The sequence below is a fragment of the Nicotiana sylvestris genome, chromosome 1 (genome assembly GCF_000393655.2).
Source record: "Nicotiana sylvestris chromosome 1, ASM39365v2, whole genome shotgun sequence".
NCBI classification, from domain to species: Eukaryota; Viridiplantae; Streptophyta; class Magnoliopsida; order Solanales; family Solanaceae; genus Nicotiana; species Nicotiana sylvestris.
Window position 1 is genome coordinate 136148193 of NC_091057.1, and position 22068 is coordinate 136170260.

The 22068-nt window shown below is 36.1% G+C and overlaps 2 protein-coding genes across 3 annotated transcripts; both read left to right on the forward strand.

Annotated features, from left to right (window-relative positions):
- Positions 1–12560: 12560 nt before the first annotated feature.
- LOC104236324 (uncharacterized) lies at positions 12561–15047 on the forward strand. 2 transcript variants are annotated; one of them, XM_009790230.2, is made up of 6 exons: positions 12561–12836; positions 13773–13842; positions 13931–13990; positions 14303–14344; positions 14434–14490; positions 14627–15047. In XM_009790230.2, the coding sequence occupies exons 1-6, from the start codon at positions 12631–12633 to the stop codon at positions 14717–14719; spliced, it is 528 nt and encodes a 175-aa protein (XP_009788532.1). In that variant the 5' UTR covers positions 12561–12630; the 3' UTR covers positions 14720–15047. The 2 variants fall into 2 exon arrangements, with proteins under 2 accessions (XP_009788532.1, XP_009788533.1); XM_009790231.2 differs by having other exon boundaries at positions 12566–12836; positions 13915–13990.
- Positions 15048–17000: 1953 nt separating this feature from the next.
- On the forward strand, positions 17001–17870 carry LOC138874858 (uncharacterized). Its single transcript, XM_070153648.1, has 2 exons — positions 17001–17496; positions 17602–17870. The coding sequence occupies exons 1-2, from the start codon at positions 17001–17003 to the stop codon at positions 17868–17870; spliced, it is 765 nt and encodes a 254-aa protein (XP_070009749.1).
- The last annotated feature ends 4198 nt before the right edge of the window (positions 17871–22068 follow it).

Below are 22068 nucleotides of genomic sequence, written 5' to 3' on the forward strand. Positions count from 1 at the left end.
CTTGATAACCTGAAAGGCTGGCTGTTTGTAAGAATGTTTGATTGGGCTTTTCACTCAAGCCCACTTTGCATGAATCTGTCGATATTAGCAAGTCAATAAGGCATTGATGCCATTCTAAGATTTGTCAGTACCTTAATTAATTTATCTACCAAAAATAATGCCTTTTAGAGTTTAATGATATTCGAATCTTATCACATATTTGGATAAATAAAACTTAAGACTTCCAACACTTTGGATTTGATCGATAGAGCATGGAAACCATTCTAACGTGTTTGTGCTCATTGACAGTATCAAGACGTAAGAACCTCTAGTTCAACAATGTTTTTCCATAATCCGTGACTTTGCAACAATCTCAAAAGTAGTTTAGAAAAATAATTTATATATTCTCGTAGTTTGTTTTAGGCGCGATTAATAATTATATCCTCGTGACTATGGGTATGGTTCCCGCGGCATAATTGCGATACATAATCCAAAATCGGGTATGCATTTCATGTGACCCGACTATAACTTCAGGTAATAATAAAACAAACATGTTGTAGATCGTGGGTACATCATGACACAATTCGCAATGTGTACAAGAACAAACGAGTGCGCGACATCGCGACTTGTTCAAACAAATTTCATAAATCCTAAAAGCGCTTAAATAATTAATTAAAAGCGGTAAAAGGAATAAAATGCACATAGGTTTAAATATGTAATAAATCAGATAATTAGGTTAATTATTAATAGTTGAGCGACCGCGCTGAAACCACGGAACTCGGGAGTGCCTCACACCTTCTCCCGGGTTAACAGAATTCCTTACCGGGTCTTCTGTGTTCGCGGACCATAAATGAGAGTCAATTTCCTCGATTTGGGATGTAAAATAAACTGGTGACTTGGGACACCATAAATTATTCCAAATGGCGACTCTGAAATTAAATAAATAATCTCATTTCGATTAATATCACTTTAGTTAAAAAAATTCCCTATCCCCTGTCCCCTCAGGAAAAAATAGGTGTGACAATACAAATCCTATCAAGCTGGAACAAAGAATTTATGGTACAACACAGAAGTAGATGCAAGGTATGTTCATTACCGGCTAATGTTTGTTGTCATGCTTCATACAAACAACATCGTAAAACTTTCATACAACTCATTATACAACTTTCATATAATTTTGATATATCTTTCAACATGAGTTCATCGCAGTTAAAGTCATGTCTTGCTTCATACAACATCACACAACTTTCATATAATTTGGGGATAACGCATAAAATCCACCCCATCCTATGACCCATTTACCAACTACACACCTTTCCTTTTCGGGGGTCCTATTACCCCCCTGAACTTCTTTTTACCGTAATTTATTTGTCATTATTTGATCAATTAAACCCGACCCCATCTATTAGACTATTCGTGTATACACGTGCTAATGGGTCCCACCCAATTCCCTTTTAATTTATCAAATCCCTTTTATTTCAGTAATTAAACCGACCCTATTTCATTATTTCCTTTCCTACTCCCATTTCTACGGTCCAAAATCACAATCCCCTCTTCAATTCCTTCCATAAAATCACCCCAATCATAATTTTCTCTTTAATCTATTGCAAAATCGGCTCTAACATAATGTAAAGAAGTATGTAATCTTTGTTTTTAGGTTCGTTTTGTTCAATTTCAGTAGGGAGTTACAATCTAGGATTTAATTTGATATTGTGGTGTTACAATCAAGGTCAGCGCAGAAGTATTATCTATTTATTCGTCACAAACCAAGTCTAAAGGTTAGTTTTTTACTGTCTTCAATTGATTTTTGGTAGTTTATAGTTTTGTAAAAAAATCGATCACTGTACAAAATTGTGAGATTGTGATTTTGAAACTGAGGGGTTTGCATGTTGATTATGATACTTATACTTTGATTTTTCGTGTTTTTTCACTGATGTGTTCTTGGTGGTAAGTTTTTTAGTGTTGCCCTATTTTCGGCAGAATAATTACTTTGATTGGGGATTTGTCTGAAATTATTTGTTCCCTTTTACTTGTATTCAGGTATGGGTGTGTTTATATTTGTTACTTTGAGATTGTTTCATGGTGGGGTCTTAGAGGTTGTATGTGGGGAACCAAGATATGTGGGTGGGGTAATGACAGAATATGTGAATGTTGATGTGGATACTTTATCTTATTTTGAGTTGGTGGACTATATTAAAGAATTGGGGTACAACAGCAGCTGTACATTTAGTGTTAGGACACCTAACTGTGGCATTATAAAAAATATAAACAATGATAGGGAGGTTTCAAGAATTGCACAGTTTTTGCAAAATGAAGCCATTTTGGAAGTATATGTCCAGCACATGGGTGTAGAGGAATCTGGTTCAGCTTTTAATAAAGGGGATGGGACCGTTGAAGCAAGTGCTAGTCAAAACATTGAGGTTGGTGAGGAGGCTTTAAATGGTGCAGCAGCTACTTCACCTACACCTACTGATTCAGCAGCTGATCCAGCAGCTTCTCCACCAAATCCAGATCCAGATTCATCCTCAACTGAAGAGGCATCTGATAAGTCAAGTGAAGATAGTTCAAGTGATGAAGACAATAATTTTTTTGGTGATGACATAGAGGATTATGGTAGTGATATACATGAAGAGTTCTTAGAGTTTAGGGCTGAGAGAAAGTCTTTCCAGAGAAGAAAAAGAAAGGAAAGAACTCTTGCTGATCCTGAAAATGTTCCATGTGGTGTAGCTGGGCCAGATTTGGGGTTTGATGAAACTGAAACAGGTAAAAAATGTTTAGAAGGTAGGATAGGAGGTGATGAACCATATTACCCAAGTTCTGATGCTTGTAGCTTTGAAACAGATGAAGATGAAAGTTGGGTTGAAGATGGGGAAGAAGTTAGTGTAAATCTACCAAGAAGAAGATCTTCTACCAAGAAGGTGGTTTATGATCCTACAGCTAAAAAAGTTGTGTGGCAGCTGGGAATGATTTTTGGAGATGTTCAAGAATTTAGAGATGCAGTAACCAAGTATGCTGTTCAAAGGAGGGTTCAGGTGGAAAAATATGTGAATGAGCCCACAAGAGTCAGGGTGAGGTGCAGGGATAGTTGTACATAGCTGTTGTATGCAAGCCTTGACACTTCAAATAATAATTTTGTGCTTAGGACTTATAATCCAGTTCATAAGTGTAATAGGGTCACCAGAAATTACATGTGCAATTCTAAATACCTGGCTAAAGTGTTGAAAGATAAAATAGCTGAACAACCAAACATAAGAGTGTTCAAGTTACAAGAGTTAATAAGAAAGAAATTTAAAGTGCATGTTGGCAAGACCACAGCTAGGAGAGCAAGAGCCAAAGTGTTGACAGAAATTATGGGGAACCATATACTTGAGTTTGGAAGAATTCTTGACTATAGGGATGAATTGTTAAGAACCAATCCTGAGAGTACTTGTGTGGTAAAACTTGGTGAAGCTAATGAATTTGGTAAGGCAGTATTTCAAAGTTTCTATGTTTGTTTTGGTGCATTAAAGAATGCATTCATGGGGTGCAGGAAATGCATAGGTTTAGATGGTTGTTTTCTGAAGGGAGTTAGTAGAGGGCAGTTATTAGTTGCTGTAGCTAAGGATGCCAACAACCAAATGCTTCCACTTGCTTGGGCAGTAGTGGAATATGAGAACAAAAATACATGGACATGGTTTGTATCCTTGCTTAAAGATGATTTAGGATTAGGAGATGGCAGGTGTTTCACCCTGATTACAGACATGCAAAAGGTATATCATTACAGCCTATTTGATATTCTTTTTTATGTTTTCCTGTTTGATTACTAACTAATTTCCTCTTTTGTAGAGACTTCTAGCAGCAATTCAAGACATTATTCCAGCATGTGAGCACAGGATGTGTGCCAGGTACATCCTTGCAAATTGGTCAAAGAATTGGAGAGGGATTCAGAGGAGGATGCTGTTCTGGAAGTGTGCTAGAAGTACATATGAGGCTGAACTCAAGAAAAACCTTAAAGCACTCAGTATTCTTGGTAAGAACATAGTTGATGATCTTTTATACTATAACAAAGAGACTTGGTGTAAGGTTTATTTTAATGTGGAAGTCAAGTGTGATGTTGTAGATAATAACATGGTTGAAAGTTTTAATGCATGGATCCTAGCTGCTAGGTACAAGACCATTATAACCATGATTGAAGAAATAAGAGTCAAGATGATGACTAGAATAACTAAGTTAAGGGAATTTGCAAATACTTGGTCATGCAACATTTCTCCAATGGCATTAAAGGTCTTAGAGGAAAATATTGAAAAGTCAATGAGGTGTACAATTTTTTTTAATGGAGATACAAGATACCAAGTTAAGGAGGGAACAAATCAACATACTGTTTGCCTAAGAAATAACATTTGTAGTTGTAGGGCTTGGATGTTGAAAGGGATACCATGTCCACATGCCATAACTGCAATGTACTATAAAGGGTATGAACCAGCTAACTATGTTGATAACTGCTACATGAAGGAGACATACTTGATGACATATTCTCACTTCCTTCAACCACTCAACAATATGGAAATGTGGCCTGCATCTACTAACCCTCCTGTTGCACCACCAGTGGTGAAAAGTATGCCTGGCAGACCCAAGAAGGTTAGGAGAAAAGAGGCAACTGAAACCAAAAAATGTGGAAAGTTGCCTAAAACTGGACTTGTCATGAGGTGTAGCATCTGCAAGGGTGTTGGTCACAACAGGAGGGGGTGTCATAAGAGTGCTACTGCTACTGCACCATCAGGTTCAGGAACTACTGCTGCAGAAGCATCAGGAACTACTGCTGCAGAAGCATCAGGTTCAGGAAGACCAAGAGGCAGGCCAAAGGTATAACTAAGTGTATTGTTTCTTGTAAATTCAACCACTATATCTTACTGTTTATTATTTGTTAGAAACCAAGAAATGTAGAAGATGAACCTGCTGCAAAAAAAAGGGAGAGGAAGGCCTAGAAAATCAACATCTACTGCACCTAATGCCTCTCTTGCTGCTGAAGGATCTAATGCAACATTTGATGCACCTAATGCAACAGTTAGTACAGGAAGGGGAAGAGGCAGGGGAAGAGAAGGATTTAATGCAACATCTGCTCCACCTAATGCAACATCTGTTGCAGCTAGTAGAGGTAGGGGAAGAGGAGGATCTAGGAATGTAACAGCAACAGTCAGTATAGGTAGGGGAAGAGGAGGATCTTGGAATGCAACTCACTCACAACCTAATGTATCTGGTGCTTATCATTCACTAGCAGTTTGGTTTGAATGTTCTGCACCTAATACATCATCTAATGCAACTCACTCACAACCTAATGCATCTGCTGCACCTAATGCCTCTACTGCTACACTAAATAGAGGAAGGGGAAAGGGTGTGGAAAGTACAAAACAATTTAAAAGGCCAAGAGTGATGGGAATGGGTGTGTTTCAAGCAGAAAATGACTTCAAAACTTTGAATGTAAGTGTATATTCCTTGTGGTATTCAATTTATTTTGTATAGTTGTGATAACTTATTTACTTTATTCTTTCTCTGTAGCCTGGCATGCCAAGTAGTAGAATAGTAGCCACACCAAGTACTAGAATAGAGCCCATGGGACCAACAATGATAACAAGGTCAGCTGATGTAACTGGTGACATTGGTTTCAAGCCAAGTAGTGGACTGAAATGGAAAGGGAAACCAGCAATCACAACAAGAAGGTTGCAAGAGATTAGAGGGCAACATAGAATTCAAACAAGGACTGGTGTATCAAAAAACCTAAGCCAGAATAACAGTTTTGCACATCCTTAGTTCTGCCATAAACAATGTATATGGTTGTTTTTGTTGACTGCAATCTGCAGTTTTTGTATATGTAAGCTAGACAGTTGGTTGTTTTTGTTGACTGCAATCTGCAGTTTTTGTATATGTAAGCTACATAGTTGGTTGTTTTTGTTGACTGCAATCTGCAGCTGTTATCCTATTAGAACAGATAATATGTTAGTTATTGATTGTTGCCTTAGTACATTTGATGTTTTGTTGACTGATTTTGGTGGTGTTTATGAAATGTGGTAACTATATTTCTATGAAATTCAGTGGTGTCTTGCCATTTATATAAATCAACATATTAAGACTTATATATAAAAGTTGAAAGAATCTAGGAATCGATCATGGCAAGTGGTTTAATACATAATTCACTTCCACATAGCATATATTAAAATGAAGTTACATACCATAATGACAAAAACAACTACTACTGCAGAAAGACTGCTATTACAGCTTCTTTTGATCAACACAAACAACTACTACTGCAGCAAGACTGCTATTACAGCTTCATTTGATCAACACATAACAACAAAGACAAAACACAATACACAAAATGAACTTCCTATTAAGCCAACACCAACCCCCCTTATCTTTTTCACCATCCTTGGTATTTTTCAGACTTTCAAGCTCAACCAACTGCATCTTGAGGCTTTCATAATGTGCCAAATCTTCTTCCATCTCTTTAATTTTGTCGAACAATCTTGGAAGAATAAACTTTGATCTTTCGTCAACTTCATTGTCCCTCCATTGAAAAAATTTGCAACTCTTGGCCTAAATTTTTTTTAAATTGGAATTAATTTAATGACAACATACAAAGATAATCAACCACATTAGACGAGTTAGAAATGAACACATACACCATAGCAGGGGCAAGACCAAAATCTTTGGCCCGGATTACACTTCGACCAAGAAGTCTGCATTTGCAGCAAAAATCCATGTTTACATCGCACCTGAACATTCAGCATTGGGTCTTCATCGTCCATACACAGTCTATTCAAGTTGGTATTTGCCATTTCATAACCCTAATTCCTAAAATATAAAAATTGGGGAAGAAATTTCAAACCATAACATAAAGATTATGAAATCGAATTGACTGAAGATTAGTATTTAAGAATTATGTGATTGAAACTCACCTCAATTTCAGCTGCAGTAGCAGCAATTCTTCAATAATGGTAGAGATTCTTTTAGTTTAGAAAGAGGAATAAAGATAATGGGTTAAATTAAAATAGGTGATTTTAACATTGGGGACCCTTTTATGGCTTATTTGGCATTACACGTGGCCAATGAATGGCAGACAAGCCTTTTAAAATAAGGCCTCACGCGCTTGGAAGAGGTGTAGTCACGGTTGGGTTTAATTGATTAAATAATGACAAATAAATTACGGTAAAAAGAAGTTCAGGGGGTAATAGGATCCCCAAAAAGAAAAGGTGTGTAGTTGGCAAATGGGTCATAGGATGGGGTGAATTTTATGCATTATCCCTATAATTTGCGTACAACTTACATACATGTATGTGTTTTATATATCATTTGTATATATCTTGTATAGTTTATTTTCTTCTTCCTTTTCGAGTTTTAATATGAAATTTCAACAAACCAACTCTAATGTTCACTAAACTCCCTCAAAGTAGAGATATAAACCCCAAAGGATATTCTCGATCGTTTTCAAAAACACACAATCCAAACAAATTATAATTTCGTAAAACCCAAATTTCGAATTCAAAGCTTTAAGTTTTTTAATGATTGTCGATGAAATTTATAACTTTATCATTATTTCATAATTATGAACAAACAACAGATGATTAGTAAAAACTTTCAATTCACGCCAGCATCTTCAATTAATTAATGTGTATTTGTGTAATTGCATTTTCTAAGCTAATTAATCAAGTAATTCATAGAAATATTTAAAACGATCGTATTATTGCGTGAAATAAGAAGATTCAGAACTCAACAATGAAATTTTATATTGGATTTAGAGAGAGATTTGAAGAGGAACAGAAGGTTAGATCTGAATGTGAGCGGGAGGGCTATGTTATTATAGATTAGTATACAAATTATAAATACATGATATGTAATTAAGAAGAAACTTCAATAAAAATGATATAAGTTTATAATTTAATATAGCTAGGTAAAAATTCCTTTAAAATAGCATGCTTCTGCCCCACTCTCTATTTCTACAGTAATTTTTTCTTGTTTAATAAAAACCAGCTCCTTACTATAATTCAGGAAATTAGTAGTTTCTCTGCCACAACATGCTTCTGTTGTTGCTCCTTAGTTAAAAGTATTTTTCCCTTGCCAAACACCCCAAATTTCTCGTAAAAAATTGATCGTTTTTAAAGGGACAAAAGTAGTTTTTGTTTTAATTGGATGCTACATTGGATGCTACATTGGATGCTCATGTTGTGAATAACATAATTTGTACATTGGATGCTACATTGGATGTCCATGTTGTGAATAGCTTAAAGATTAAATCTCCTACTTTATGTCCATCATTTTACATTTTATGCCTATAAAAGGCTATGTAATTGCAATGGAAATAGACACCAAAGTGAAAGAAGAAAAGACTTCTTCCTTCTTTCTATCTCTTCTTATTTACATTTTACTGCATTGCTTTTATTTTATAACATGTTATCAGCACGAAGCTCTAATTTTATTCTTAACTCCCGCTAAGTTGAGCCATATTTTATTAAGAATATGAAAATTCCCCAGTCTTCAGTTGGACTCAAGATTAATAAAGATGATATGTCTTTTTGATAGTGCTACAACACACACTATTTTAAAAGATAAGAGATATTTCTCTTATTTGGTAATGAAAGAAGCGAATGTTAATACAATATCTGGTAGTACAAGATTAATTGAAGGTTCTGGAAGAGCCAATTTATTATTACCAGGAGGAACAAATTTGGCTATTGATGAAGCCCTATATTGTAGTAAATCTCAAAGAAACTTATTAAGTTTCAATGATATTCGACAAAATGGCTATCATATTGAGACTACAAATGATGAAAAGATTGAATATCTTTATATTACTACAATAATGTCCGGTAAGAAATATGTGCTTGAAATGTTACATGCTCTTTCCTCCGGCTTATACTACACAAGTATTAGCAGGATTGAAATACATGTCGTAGTAAACGAGAAGTTTACTAATCAAGATAATTTTATTATTTTGGCATGACCGGTTGGACCATCCTGGTTTTAATATGATGCGTAAAATAATTGAGAATTCACATGGACATACAATGAAGAATCAGAAGATTCTTCAATTTAAGGAATTCTCTTGTGCTGCATGTTCTCAAGAAAAATTAATTATTAGACCATCAACTATTAAAGTTAGGATAAAATCCCCTGCATTTCTGGAACATATATATGGTGATATATGTGGGCTCATTCACCCTCCATGTGGACCATTCAAATATTATATGGTTTTGGTAGATGCATCTACAAGATGGTCACATATGTGCTTACTATCAACTCGCAATATGGCATCTGCGAGATTGTTGGCTCAAATAATAAAGCTAAGAGCACAATTTCCAGATTATGCAATTAAGACAATTCGTCTTGATAATGCTGGTGAGTTTATATCTCAAGCCTTTGATGATTATTGTATTTCAACTGGGTTAATAATTGAGCATCCAGTTGCTCATGTTCATACACAAAATGGTCTAGCAGAATCATTGATCAAACGCCTCCAATTAATCGCTAGACCAATGCTTATGAGAACAAAATTTCTCATTTCAGTACTGGGTCATGCTATTTTGCACGCAACAACACTTGTGCGGATAAGGCCCACAAGTTATCGTAAAGTCTCCCCATTGCAATTAACTTTTGATCAGGAGCCAAATATTTCCCATCTTAGGATCTTTGGTTGTGCGATATATGTTCCAATTGCTCCACCACAACGCACAAAGATGGGTCCTCAAAGAAGGTTGGGGATATATGTTGTATAAATCTCCTTCTATTATAAAATATCTAGAGCCGATGACTGGAGATTTATTTATGACAATATTTTCTGATTGCCATTTTGATGAATCAGTATATCCAACATTAGGGAGAGAAAATAAGCAGCTGAAAAAGAGATAGATTGGAATTCATTATCACTGTCTCATTTAGATCCTCGAACAAATCAATATGAACAAGAGATTCAAAAGATTATTCATTTGCAAAATATTGCAAATCAATTACCAGATGCATTCACTGACCTACCAAGGGTGACTAAGTCACATATTCCAGCTGCTAATGCTCCAATTCGAGTTGATATCCCGGCCGGACAATTAATTAAAGCAAATGATTTTAAGCCATGCTTGAAACGTGGTAGACCAATCGGTTCTAAAGATAAAAATCCTCGAAGAAGAAAAGGAGCAAGTGATCAAAGTGAACATAACACAGAGGTAGTGGCTCAAGAAGAGCCCCAAGACGTAACAAATGATAAGACCTTAGGGGAGGTCCAGGTACCTAAAAATAATGAAAATGAAGAGATATCAATAAGTTACGTCTCAACCGGGAAAAGATGGAACCGAAATAATGTTGTTATCGATAACATTTTTGCTTATAATGTTGCTGTTGAAATAATGCAACAAGATGAGGATCTTGAACCAAAATCTGTCAATGAATGTAGACAGAGAAATGATTGGCCAAAATGGAAAGACGCTATCCAGGCAGAGTTAACTTCACTTGGAAAACGTGAAGTCTTCGGACCCATAGTTCGAACACCTGAAGGCATAAAGCCAGTAGGGTATAAATGGGTTTTTGTGCGAAAACGAAATGATAAAAATGAAGTCGTTAGATATAAAGCACGACTTGTGGCACAAGGGTTTTCCCAAAGGCCTGGAATTGATTATATGGAGACATATTCTCCTGTAGTGGATGCTATCACCTTCAGGTATCTCATAAATATGGCAGTGCAAGAAAAACTTGATATGCATCTAATGGATGTTGTTACAGCCTATTTGTATGGATCATTAGACAACGAAATTTTTATGAAAGTACCTGAGGGATTTAAAGTGCCAGAAGCATATAAAAGTTTTCGAGAAACTTGTTCAATAAAGCTTCAGAAATCTTTATACGGATTGAAACAATCAGGTCGTATGTGGTACAATCGGCTGAGTGAATACCTGTTGAAAGAAGGGTACAAGAATGATCCAATTTGTCCTTGTGTTTTTATAAAAAGGTCTGGATATGAATTTGTTATAATCGCCGTGTATGTTGATGATTTAAATATCATTGGAACTCCTGGAGAGCTTCCAAAAATAGTAGACTGTTTGAAGAAAGAATTTGAAATGAAAGATCTTGGAAAGACAAAATTTTATCTTGGTCTACAAATTAAGTATATGAAATATGGAATATCTGTCCATCAATCAACATACACCGAAAAGATTTTAAAGCGATTCTATATTGATAAAGCACATCCATTGAGTACCCCGATGGTTGTGAGATCACTTGATATAAAGAAAGATCCATTCTGACATCATGAAAATGATGAAGAGCTTCTTGGTGCCGAAGTACCATATCTTAGTGCAATTGGGGCATTAATGTATCTTGCCAATAATTTCCGACCAGATATAGCTTTCTCAGTAAGCTTATTGCCAAGATTTAGTTCTTCGCCACACAAAGACACTGGAATGGTATTAAACATATATTTAGATACCTCCAAGGGACCATTGATATGAGTTTATTTTATTCAAATGAATCCAAGCCATCATTGATTGGTTATGCAGATGCAGGATATTTGTCTGATCTACACAAAGGTCGATCTCAGACAGACTATTTATTTACAAATGGAGGTACAACCATATCATGGCGTTCGACAAAAGAAACTATGGTTGCTACTTCTTCAAATCATGCAGAAATAATAGCCATTCACGAAACAAGTTGAGAATGCATTTGGTTGAGATCAATAACTCAACACATTCAGCAAACATGTAGTCTTTCTTCGAAAGAGAATATTCCAACAATATTGTATGAAGACAATGCTGCATGTATAACTCAATTGAAAGTAGGATATATCAAAGGAGATAGAACAAAACACATTTCACCGAAATTCTTTTTCACTCATGATCTTCAGAAGAATGGTGAAATAGATATACAACAAGTTCGTTCAAGTGATAATTTGGTTGATCTGTTCACTAAGGCATTACCAACCTCAATATTTGAAAAGCTGATATATAAGATTGTAATGCGTCGTCTTCGAGACATTAAATGATTTTTCATCAGGGGGAGTAACTACACGCTTCACTCTTTTCCTTAACCAAGGTTTTGTCCCACTGGATTTTCCTGGTAAGGTTTTTAATGAGGCAGCAAGCAATGCATATTATAAATAACTATGTACATCCCAATATTTTTTTTGTAAGTTCTTAATGAACATCAAATGGGGAGTGTTATAAATAGTTTGTACATTGGATGCTACATTGGATGCCCATATTGTGAATAACATAGTTTGTACATTGGATGCTATATTGGATGCCCATGTTGTGAATAGCTTAAAGATTAAATCTCCTACTTTATGTCCATCATCTTTACTTTTTATGCCTATAAAAGGCTATGTAATTGCAATGGAAATAGACACCAAAGTAAAAGAAGAAAAGACTTCTTCCTTCTTTCTATCTCTTCTTATTTACATTTTACTGCATTGCTTTTATTTTATAAAAGTTTTGACTTCCCAAAAATTTGATCAAACAAGTCATAGGCTGGTCTTTAGAATTAGGGGTTAAATTGAAATGGAGTACTAGCAAAATACCAAGATTACCCTTTCGGAAAACGTAAAATCCAAGAAGCGTCGCCTAACAGATACAATTTGCACCAATTTGTGTCTTCACAAGAGGAAAGAAAAAGCTCCCAACTCATCCGCTGATCTCGATGGCCGCCTCATCGTCCTCATCGGCATCGGAGTCTTCATCGTCTTATGGTCACCGGGATCGAAAGCGTCATCGGCGCCACCGCAAAGACAAAGATAAGGACGCTCTCAAGGTCCGGAAGAAGAGCCGCTCTCACACCAGACGTCGTCGTAGCCGTCACTCATCCTCCGATAGCTATTCTTCTTCCTCTTCCTCTGAAGACTACAGGTTTATTTACATAGATTAATTTGCTTTCATGGAGAATGGTTTAGGGATTTGACGATCTAGTTTTATGAGCTTAGGGTTAATTAGTTGTGTAAATTAATCCGAAGTGTTAAGGCTAGTAAACAATGAGTTGTTGGCAAATGATTGTTCGAATTGTTTGCTTTTATTTGTTTATTCTTTGTTGAAATCAGTGTTTTAGGCATAAGAAGTATTGGAAACTGCAGTATTCGTCACTTCAGATGTTTGTCACCTTATCAATATAAAGAGAAGGCGAGGTGTTTTCCTAGAGCCTTAGCTATATCTTTTAAGTCACTCTTAATTGCTGAAAGTTTAACCAAATGGGGAGGTAAGCCTTCGCTAGGACGAAGGCATCCTCATAAGAAGATAAGAGCCAGAGAAGTAATGGAAGTTTTAATATGGTAAAACAGTGTTCTATTAGGGTAATTTTATGTTAGAAAAACATCTTGAATTTTTTCTATTTAGTTGCTTGGTGATGAAGACATTGCTCTCAATAAATCCTACTGTTGGATCTTTCCGAACTGGGGCAGAACGAGCAAACAAATATTGTTTTGTCACAGTTTCGACATGAGATATTGGGGTTCACACCAGCTTGTGGGAACTTAGACCGAAACTAGGGGTCAGATATGGAAGCTTTAAAAGTTCTCTCTTTCCAGAACAAAGGAATTCTTTTGTATCCAAATTCTTAAAGGTCTTATTTTCTTTTGTACTATCTCAAATCCAAGCATGGGGCTTTCAAGATGAGCATGATTGTTGCATGCCTCTGCATTATTGCTTCTTAGAAAACTGTTGCATGCCTGTGCGTGTTCCACTATGTGCTTAGATTCTAGCCTGCTGTTAGTGGGAGGTCTCAAGTGTTTCTAAATTAGATTGCCTCTTTTTTCCCTTGTAACCATCTACTTACAACTCTTTTGCTGACAGTTCTTCGGACAGTGAGCGTGAAGCAGTCAACAGTTCAAAAAGACACAGACAGAAAGATAGAGCCACTAAGGTGGTTGCTTGAGAAGATTTGGTTATTATTTTTTCAATTACATATTTTGCTTGAACATTGACATATTACCAGCTTGTTTCCTTTTCAGAAGGATAAAGAGAGAGGGAAAAGTCACAGGCAAAAACGTCATAAGCATAAAAGTAAAGAGGTAGATTTTTGTTCTCATGACCATGCAGTAGACTTCTGCTTTTTATGTTTTAATGTTTTACACTACTGCTCCGAGCATATAAAACTTTAAGCATGCTGTTGTACAGTCCATATAAACTTTTTATATGTCAGTTGTTGGGAGTTACTGTGTTTATTAATGTATGAGATGCTGATAGTACTTTTCTGCCTGATTATTTTTTATGGCTCTTCGAATTTGGAGCTGTGGTCTGTGACATGGTGGCTGGGTGCTTGATGGCTTGCCTGGTTTTGTTTCTTGCTTGTGGGTTGTGGTGGCAATGGGAGCCATATGCAGAAGCAGCAGGAGGAAAGTAGTGGTCCTGTGCAGCTCTCTAAGGTTTTATTTTCTCATACTTAATTTTAGTTCTCTTTTATAGTTGTTCTCCTTTCTTTCTTTTTTTCACATACATAATCTACCCTATCCAGTTTTTGGGGCGTGATAAGGATGATGGTGTCCGTCGGAGTGCTGTCTCTGGCAAAAAGGTCTGTTCATCTTTCTTGGATTGTCAGGAAACTATGCTACTAGTGTTTGCTGCCTTTAGCTTGTTTATTAATCGCCTTGAAACATGGGTGGGGTTAAAGCTGTGGAATTTTAGTGATTATATGTTCTTATTTGTAGATTCTCTTGAAGCTAGACAAGACAAAGGAGGACAAGGAAGCAGAGAGTAAACGAAATGAATTACTCAAATTCCTGAATGCAAGTTATGATTGATTATTTGAAGTCTAATAGTTAGCCTAAGTTTCCCATTGGTTCAGGCAAATGTTTGTAGCAACATATCTTCAAGTATCAGTGTTCTCATTGTATTCAGAACTTGCATCATTTGCCTTTTGTTAGTATGTTGATCGTATCCAGCCTTCAGGTGAAGCTCAATACCATGCTGCTCATTTCTGCGGTTACCAGTGTGGGAAAGTTTGTATAAGTTTTGAAATTTTTGTTAGTTTCACCATTATGTATTCTGACAAATGCCGTTGTGCTTTTAGTTTTTATATGGTTAAACTAGACACTGTTATATTAAATGATCGAATAGTGTTTTGGCTGATCATTGTTCACTCTGTGAGGAAACCAACTATAATTTCAGCTCAATTAATTTAATAGCTGAACAAGTCTCAGCATAGCAGAGACGACTATAGGCTTAAAAAGCATGATTCGAATTGTACAAATTCTCCCTTTAATATTTTACCAAATGTAATTAAGTGGTCAATCTTAAATTACTGCTGTTAAATCTGCCTGTCTTTTAGGTTGAGCCGTTAAGGCGGAGGGGAACTCTTATGACTCTTCATAGTGAGAAAGGCACTTTCACGGGGGACTTTAATTGAATTTCCTCTTCACCTGCTTGCTTGATTTCAGAATTTTCCTAACAATGTCACTTATGTGATGGATAGTAGACATTTCGGACATCTGGTTAACGCATTGCATCTATAAAAGAACTGGTAGCCAGCTAGAGTTCGTCATTCTCTGTTCTGATTGTTGATTGCTAGTGAAGAGATTGTTTATTACTCCCTCTGTTCACTTTTCCTTGTCTAGCATTCTAAAAATAGATTTTTGCTTTTACTTGTCACTTTTAGCATATCAAGAGAAGATAATTTCTTTTTTCTTACCCAATATATTAATTACTCATTTTAAATTATTTTCTTAAATTTATTAAAATTATGCATCAATTAATATGGGTATCATGGTAAATTATCCACTTTATTTATTATTTCTTAAGGGGAGTGCAAAGTCCATAGTGGACAAATAAAAGTGAACGACGGGAGTAAGTGCTAGTGATGCAGTCTACCCTTAAAGCATCATGGCTTGCTATTCCAAAGAGGGTTCAAAACAAAATTTTGTTGCTTTCAATTTTCGAACTTTGACAGATCATTTGCCATTTGTGCAGGTGTAGAAGGCCTTTAATCTGTCTATGTAGCTGCCAAAAATTAGTAATCTCCATGTATTGCTGATAAGCATGTTAAGGAGGTGCTATTTTCTTTTTCTTTTTTTCTCTTTCTAAAAGGAGGTGCTAATTTATCAGCCACTTTATTAGCCTCTCTATATTTTGCTAGGCGACTACCCTTTCTCTTCAATGATTTGTCTAATAGCTTTCACTTCTGAAGCATCCTCCATGTTGTCACCTTGTTACGAAACACAAGACGTTAACACCGTTGGATCAGTTTCAGATGATCTTTTCATACCCCATTTCAAGAAATTTTCTTAAACCAAGCAGCATACAACTTGTTTCAGCCCAATTACTAGTACCTGCTCCCTGGTACTCCTACAAAAGAATTGGAGATTGGTTGTTAACTACTCGAAAACATTATCTGTATCACCTTTTATTACAACCGTTAAAGTCAATTAATAGCATTGTCTTTAGGATACACAACTTTAACTAGAAAATCAGAATATCTAACGAGTACTTTTCTTTTCTAAACTACACGAAGTTCATAGTTTTACAACTACCGACCCAATTAAAGTGACTTGATAAATGTGAAGTAGAATCAGATAGAATGATGTAGAAATTCTTAAGTTGACACATCTCGACCAAAGAGGTCTTAAAATCAGTACAAAAGACTAGATACAGTATATTAGATTTTAAAAAGGACAAGTTGATACCTCAAATTACCAAACTTCAATAATACCTTTTTGTTTTTCCCTTACTGCACCTTCCGTGAGATGCTGTACTGCCAAGTTAGAGAAGAATAAAAGGTAGAGACCGACGAGATAAACTATAAGTATATGACTTATAGTTTATAAGTCATATACTTATAAAAAACAACTAAAAAACAATTAGCTAAAGGTCTTTCTCTCTCTAGAATGGGAGCTTCTCAATTAGGAAGTCATGGACCGGAGGGCGAGGACAAGGAGGAACTGCAAATCAACAGGGGAATATTGCCAGAAAAGGTCTTCCCCAATCGGAAGATGGGAAGAAAATTAGAATTTTAAATGTGATACAAGGCGTAATACAACTGAAATTGAAGCAAACACCAATGGTGGGTCGTCACTAATGGTGACGCCGATGGCGAACAATCACTTGACAACCTCAATGCGAACAAGTAACCAAACACATGCACAGAGCTCTGGGAAGAACTCCTGGGCGGACCAGGTTGAAGATGAAGAAAAATCCCAAAATGAACTAGGTAATGCTCAAACCCTAAATCCTAAATCGTGGAGCAATGTAGTGGAAAAAACGATTATAAGTGAGGGCTTTGACTTGGAAAGGGAAGGGGAAACCTCCGCAAATGTCAAAAGTACTTTGGCAGATATGCAAGAGGAAATTGAATACTGGCAGTCTGCGGTAGTTTGCTATGTCCTGGGATCGAATCCCCTATTAACTGTAATAGAGGGGTTCTTCAAGAGAATGTGGGGTCATTTGGGGCTCGATAAGGTGGCTCAAACTAATAAAGGGGTCTTTATGGTAAGATTTCATAGCGTAGAAGGACGAACAAAAGCAGTTGAAAGGGGAACTCAAACCTTTGATAGGAAACCAGTGGTGGTGAAGCCATGGAAACCATGTATGAAAATGAGCAAAATAATTGTGGTGTAGGTCCCAATATGGATTTGTCTTATGGGACTGGACCTCAAATATTGGGGTCAAGTTGCTTTGGCCAAAATTGCAGGGCTAGTAGATAAACCTGTGAAAGCTGATACTACAACTACAAGGAAAGAGAAACTAATGTATGCTAGGGTGATGGTTGAAGTACCATTGAATAAAACATATCCAGATACAATAATGTTTGAGAATGAGCTAGGGCAAATAATTGAACAGACAATAGAGTATAAATGGAAGCCAACACTGTGTGACCATTGCAGAAATTTTGGACACATAAAGGAACACTATAGAAAACTACAGGTCAACACACAAATGAACCAGGCAGCACAAGAATGAAAACCTATAAATGGCAAAATCCAAGTTGAAATGCAAAGAGGATAAGGCAAGAAAGAAGTGCAGGAAGAGAAGAGAAAGTCAAGGCAAGCAATAGTGCAACCAATTACCACTCCTTTGAGAAACTCATTTGCTACTTTAGAGGAGCATCCTGAGAAGAATGAAGCTCAAGCAGGGGTAGTAAATAAAAGAAACCAGGATGGAATAACAGAAGGACAAAGGAAAAATAATAGTATTATAATAGAGGGACAAGGAACACAATACACAAGTAGCACAATAGTGGATGCCATAAGCAATAGAGGTGCACAGATGAAAAATGAAATATGTTCAAGTAAAGTGACGGGAGGAGGAGACCCTCCACCTAATGGATAAAATAGAATTCTAGAATGCCAGGGGCCTAAATAGGCAAGACAAGCAGAAAGAGATGAATCTGTTTCTGCACAACTCCAAAGTTGGCCTATTTGGGTTCTCAGAGATAAAGGTTAAGAGGTCTAAAGCATCATCAACTGCTCTTAAGCTTTGTAATGGATGGTCATTTAGTATAAACCTAAATCACCATCCGGTTGGTAGAATTTGGGTGCTATGGAAGCTACAAATTTTAAATGTGAACATCACAAAGGTGTCTGCTTAGATAATGCACTGTATGGTAGAACATAAAGGAACTCAATACAAGTTTCAAATAACAATGGTATATTGATTCAATTATCAAGGCCTAAGAAGAGGTTTGTGGCAAGAAATTGAACAAATATACAACACTATGCAAGGACCATGGGTAGTAATGGGGGACTTCAACTGTGTCCTACATAGAGATGAGAGAGTGGGGAGACCGATATCAGTATCAAAGACAAGAGACTTCAAAGAATGTGTGGGGAAGTGTCCACTCAAAGAACTCAGGTCTTCTGGACCATTCTATACTTGGAACAATAAACATAGGGACAATAGTCGAGTCTATAGTAGAATTGACAGAGTCTTAATAAATGGGGAGTGACTGAGTGCATTGCCAAGATCAGAATGCACTTTGGGAATGATGGTCTCGTGGACCATTGTCCTGCTTTGATAAACTAGGATAATGGACCTCAGTAGAACCAACACAGATTCAGATACTACAACATGTGGAGTCAAGCCATAAATTTTCAACAACAAGTGAAAGAAAGCTGGGACAAAAGCATATAGGGTACATGTATGTATAGACTAGTGGGGAAACTCAACAGACTCAAGTCTGTTCTCAAAGCAATAAATTGATGCCAATTTAGTGATGTTGAAGGCAAAGCTATACAGAAACAAAAGGAATTAGAGGAATGTCAAAAGGCACTACAGAGGGACCCTGCTAATCTGGAACTAATATTGAAGGAAGGCCAGCTTTCCAAGCAATGCCAGAGATGGACACAAGCAATGAATAAGTACCTGCAACAGAAATGCAAAATAAATTGGTTGAATGCAGGGGACATGAACACTAAGTTCTTCCAAAACATGATTAAAGTTAGAAGGAACTCCAACAAAATCTTTATATAAGAGATGGTGAACGGATCACAAGAACTACTGCACCTGACATAGCTGAGGCTTTTGTGGAGTATTACAAGAACTTGCTAGACACAAAATGCACAAACAGAACAAGAGTACATAGTGCAACTGTAAAAGAAGGGCATGTGGTTTCAACTAAACAAAGGAGAATGTTGATATCAAAACTCAGTATTCGGGAGATAAAGAAAGCCTTATGGGACATTGCAGGGGACAAAGCACCAGGACCAGATGGCTATGGAAGTCAGTTCTTTAAAGACTGGTGGAAAACCATTAAATAAGACTTAATGGTGGGGGTGATAGAGTTTTTCATAGCAGGGAAACCATTGAAAATATGGAACAATACAATTCTCACATTGATCCCAAAGTCAGACCATACGGACACAGTAGGTTGTTGATACCTAATTTTTCCCTATATATTTTCAATATGCAAAATACTTTTCAAATAACATATATATGCATATATAAGCATGTCCAAGTTTTTTATTATTATTTTTTATAATTTTAAAGGTTTTAAATTGAATTATTTTTCTCCCCTTTTATTCATAAAATCCGAAATAATTATTTCCAAAATTATTATTTTGATAATTCATCTATTGTATTTCTATATTTATGCCAAAATATTAATTTTTACATATTTTTATAATTACATTTAGTATTTTTAAAGCTAAATTGCACATAATTGCAATATTATCCCGTTTAAGGTTTAATTATGTTTTATATGCATAAAATTGGATCCTTTATTATTAAATTTCCAATTATGTATTATAAATTATTTTAGTACTTTAAATTATTTTTCAGAAACTATTTACTATTTTTTATAAATTAAATAAGGAAAACTGGCTATTTAAAATATAGTCAAATTGGCTTTCAATTGTAGCCCAAATCAGGACCCCAATTTCCCAGCCCAATTTCAATTAAAACCAGACCCACACCCTTTTAACCCATACCCAAAACCCGGAACCCCCACCTACCCATTTAATCTCGACCGTTGATCTCCTAGATCAACGGTCCCCATTATTCCCTTCCATTTTTAACCCAAACGCCTAACCTAACTTATTTGTTACAAACCGCTACCCTAGAATCCCCTATCCTTTCCAATTCTCTCTGAGACCTAAACCTAACCCTAGCCGCCGCCACCCAAACCAGCCCTAAATCCCTTCGATCATCACCCAATCCATGGATTTCCATGGCTGCTTGAGACGTATACTTGTCTCTTACGTCTCCTGGTTGCTTGTTTTTGTGATTTCATGGAGGGATATCGAAGAGATCTAGTCCAGGTCTTGTTCAAAATCCTCCAAGAGCTTATCCACGGTCTTTCATGCCATTTTCCGGCCATCCATGGCTGTTCGAGTAAGATCCATGGCCTTTCCGGCTAAAACCGGTAACGTTCTAAGATTTTCTCATCTTCTCTGAAACCCTAACTCTTGAGATTTTTTACTTTTCTTTAGATCTGTCTTAGATCTAGGTATATCCATGAGTTTTTTAACTGATTCTCTTCATCTCTACTATTTTCTTTGAAACCCTAGTTTGCTACTGCTCGATTCTTCTCAGATCTTTATAGATCTAAGACGATTCAAGTATTATTAAGCATTTTCCTCTAAAAATCTCCGGTTTTAATTAACTATTTCGATTTTAGTCATTCTTTTCCAAAACTAGGGTTTCTCAGAGTTCTTTTACGCATGTTCTGACTAATTTCGTTATGATTAAACCCTTTCCCTTATTTGTTTTGACTGATTTTGTGCTCTTACTGCTTTTAACTTGACTCTATTAAAAGCCCCCTTTTTTTTAAAGATTTTCTTTACTTTGTTCCTTACTTTGCTTCGCTGAGTGTTAGCATGCTTCTCTACTTCGTGTCTGTGTGTTAGCTTGCTTACTTGAGCCCTGTGATTATTCTGTTTTGAATATGTTTTTCTGAATCTCTAACCTACTTATGTCGCTTTTGTATGACTATGCTCACTTTGTTTGTTCATCTTTGCTTCTTTCTGTGACCATGCTTAAAATATGTTTTCTTGCTACATCTATGGACCTCCTCTATTTATATGATGAAAGTATAGAGTCATGACTCCCTTTTGATCAAGTCTGTTTTCCTTAATCGATGGTGATTGAAAATTTTCTTTCAAAAAAAAAAACCCTAAAAGCTTTGCCCCATCTGTTAAGCTGACTGATTTCCTTACCCTATTTTGCTATGATTCTTATTCTTTCTACTAAGTTGTGGCCTTAATCAGGGCCTTATGAATTGGTCCTACTCTATGCTACTAAATCTCGACACCTACTTAATTTGATTAGTTGCTTACCTTAGTTAACTCTCCTTGCCTTGTCTGCATTACTACTGATTGTCTCCTTAGTTCGAAAATTTTTTGAACCTAGCCTTAATTGCCTGTTCTATACTGGTACTATTTTTGAAATCTTTTCTTATTTGTTATACTCCAGCTGTGTATGATTTCTTTCCTTATCTGTCACCTACCCTTTACCATTCACACTGACTCCCTTAATCAAAAGGAGATTCGAATCAATTTTCTATGTTGAGTTCTATAATTACTGAAGAATTGATTCTTGCCTTATTTGAACCTGTTTTCAAACTACTATATAAATGACTCTCTTCTACAGTCTTAACACACGAACAATTAGTTCATAACACACACACTCAAACTCTTTCTTCTTTCTCTACTACTTGTGCTAC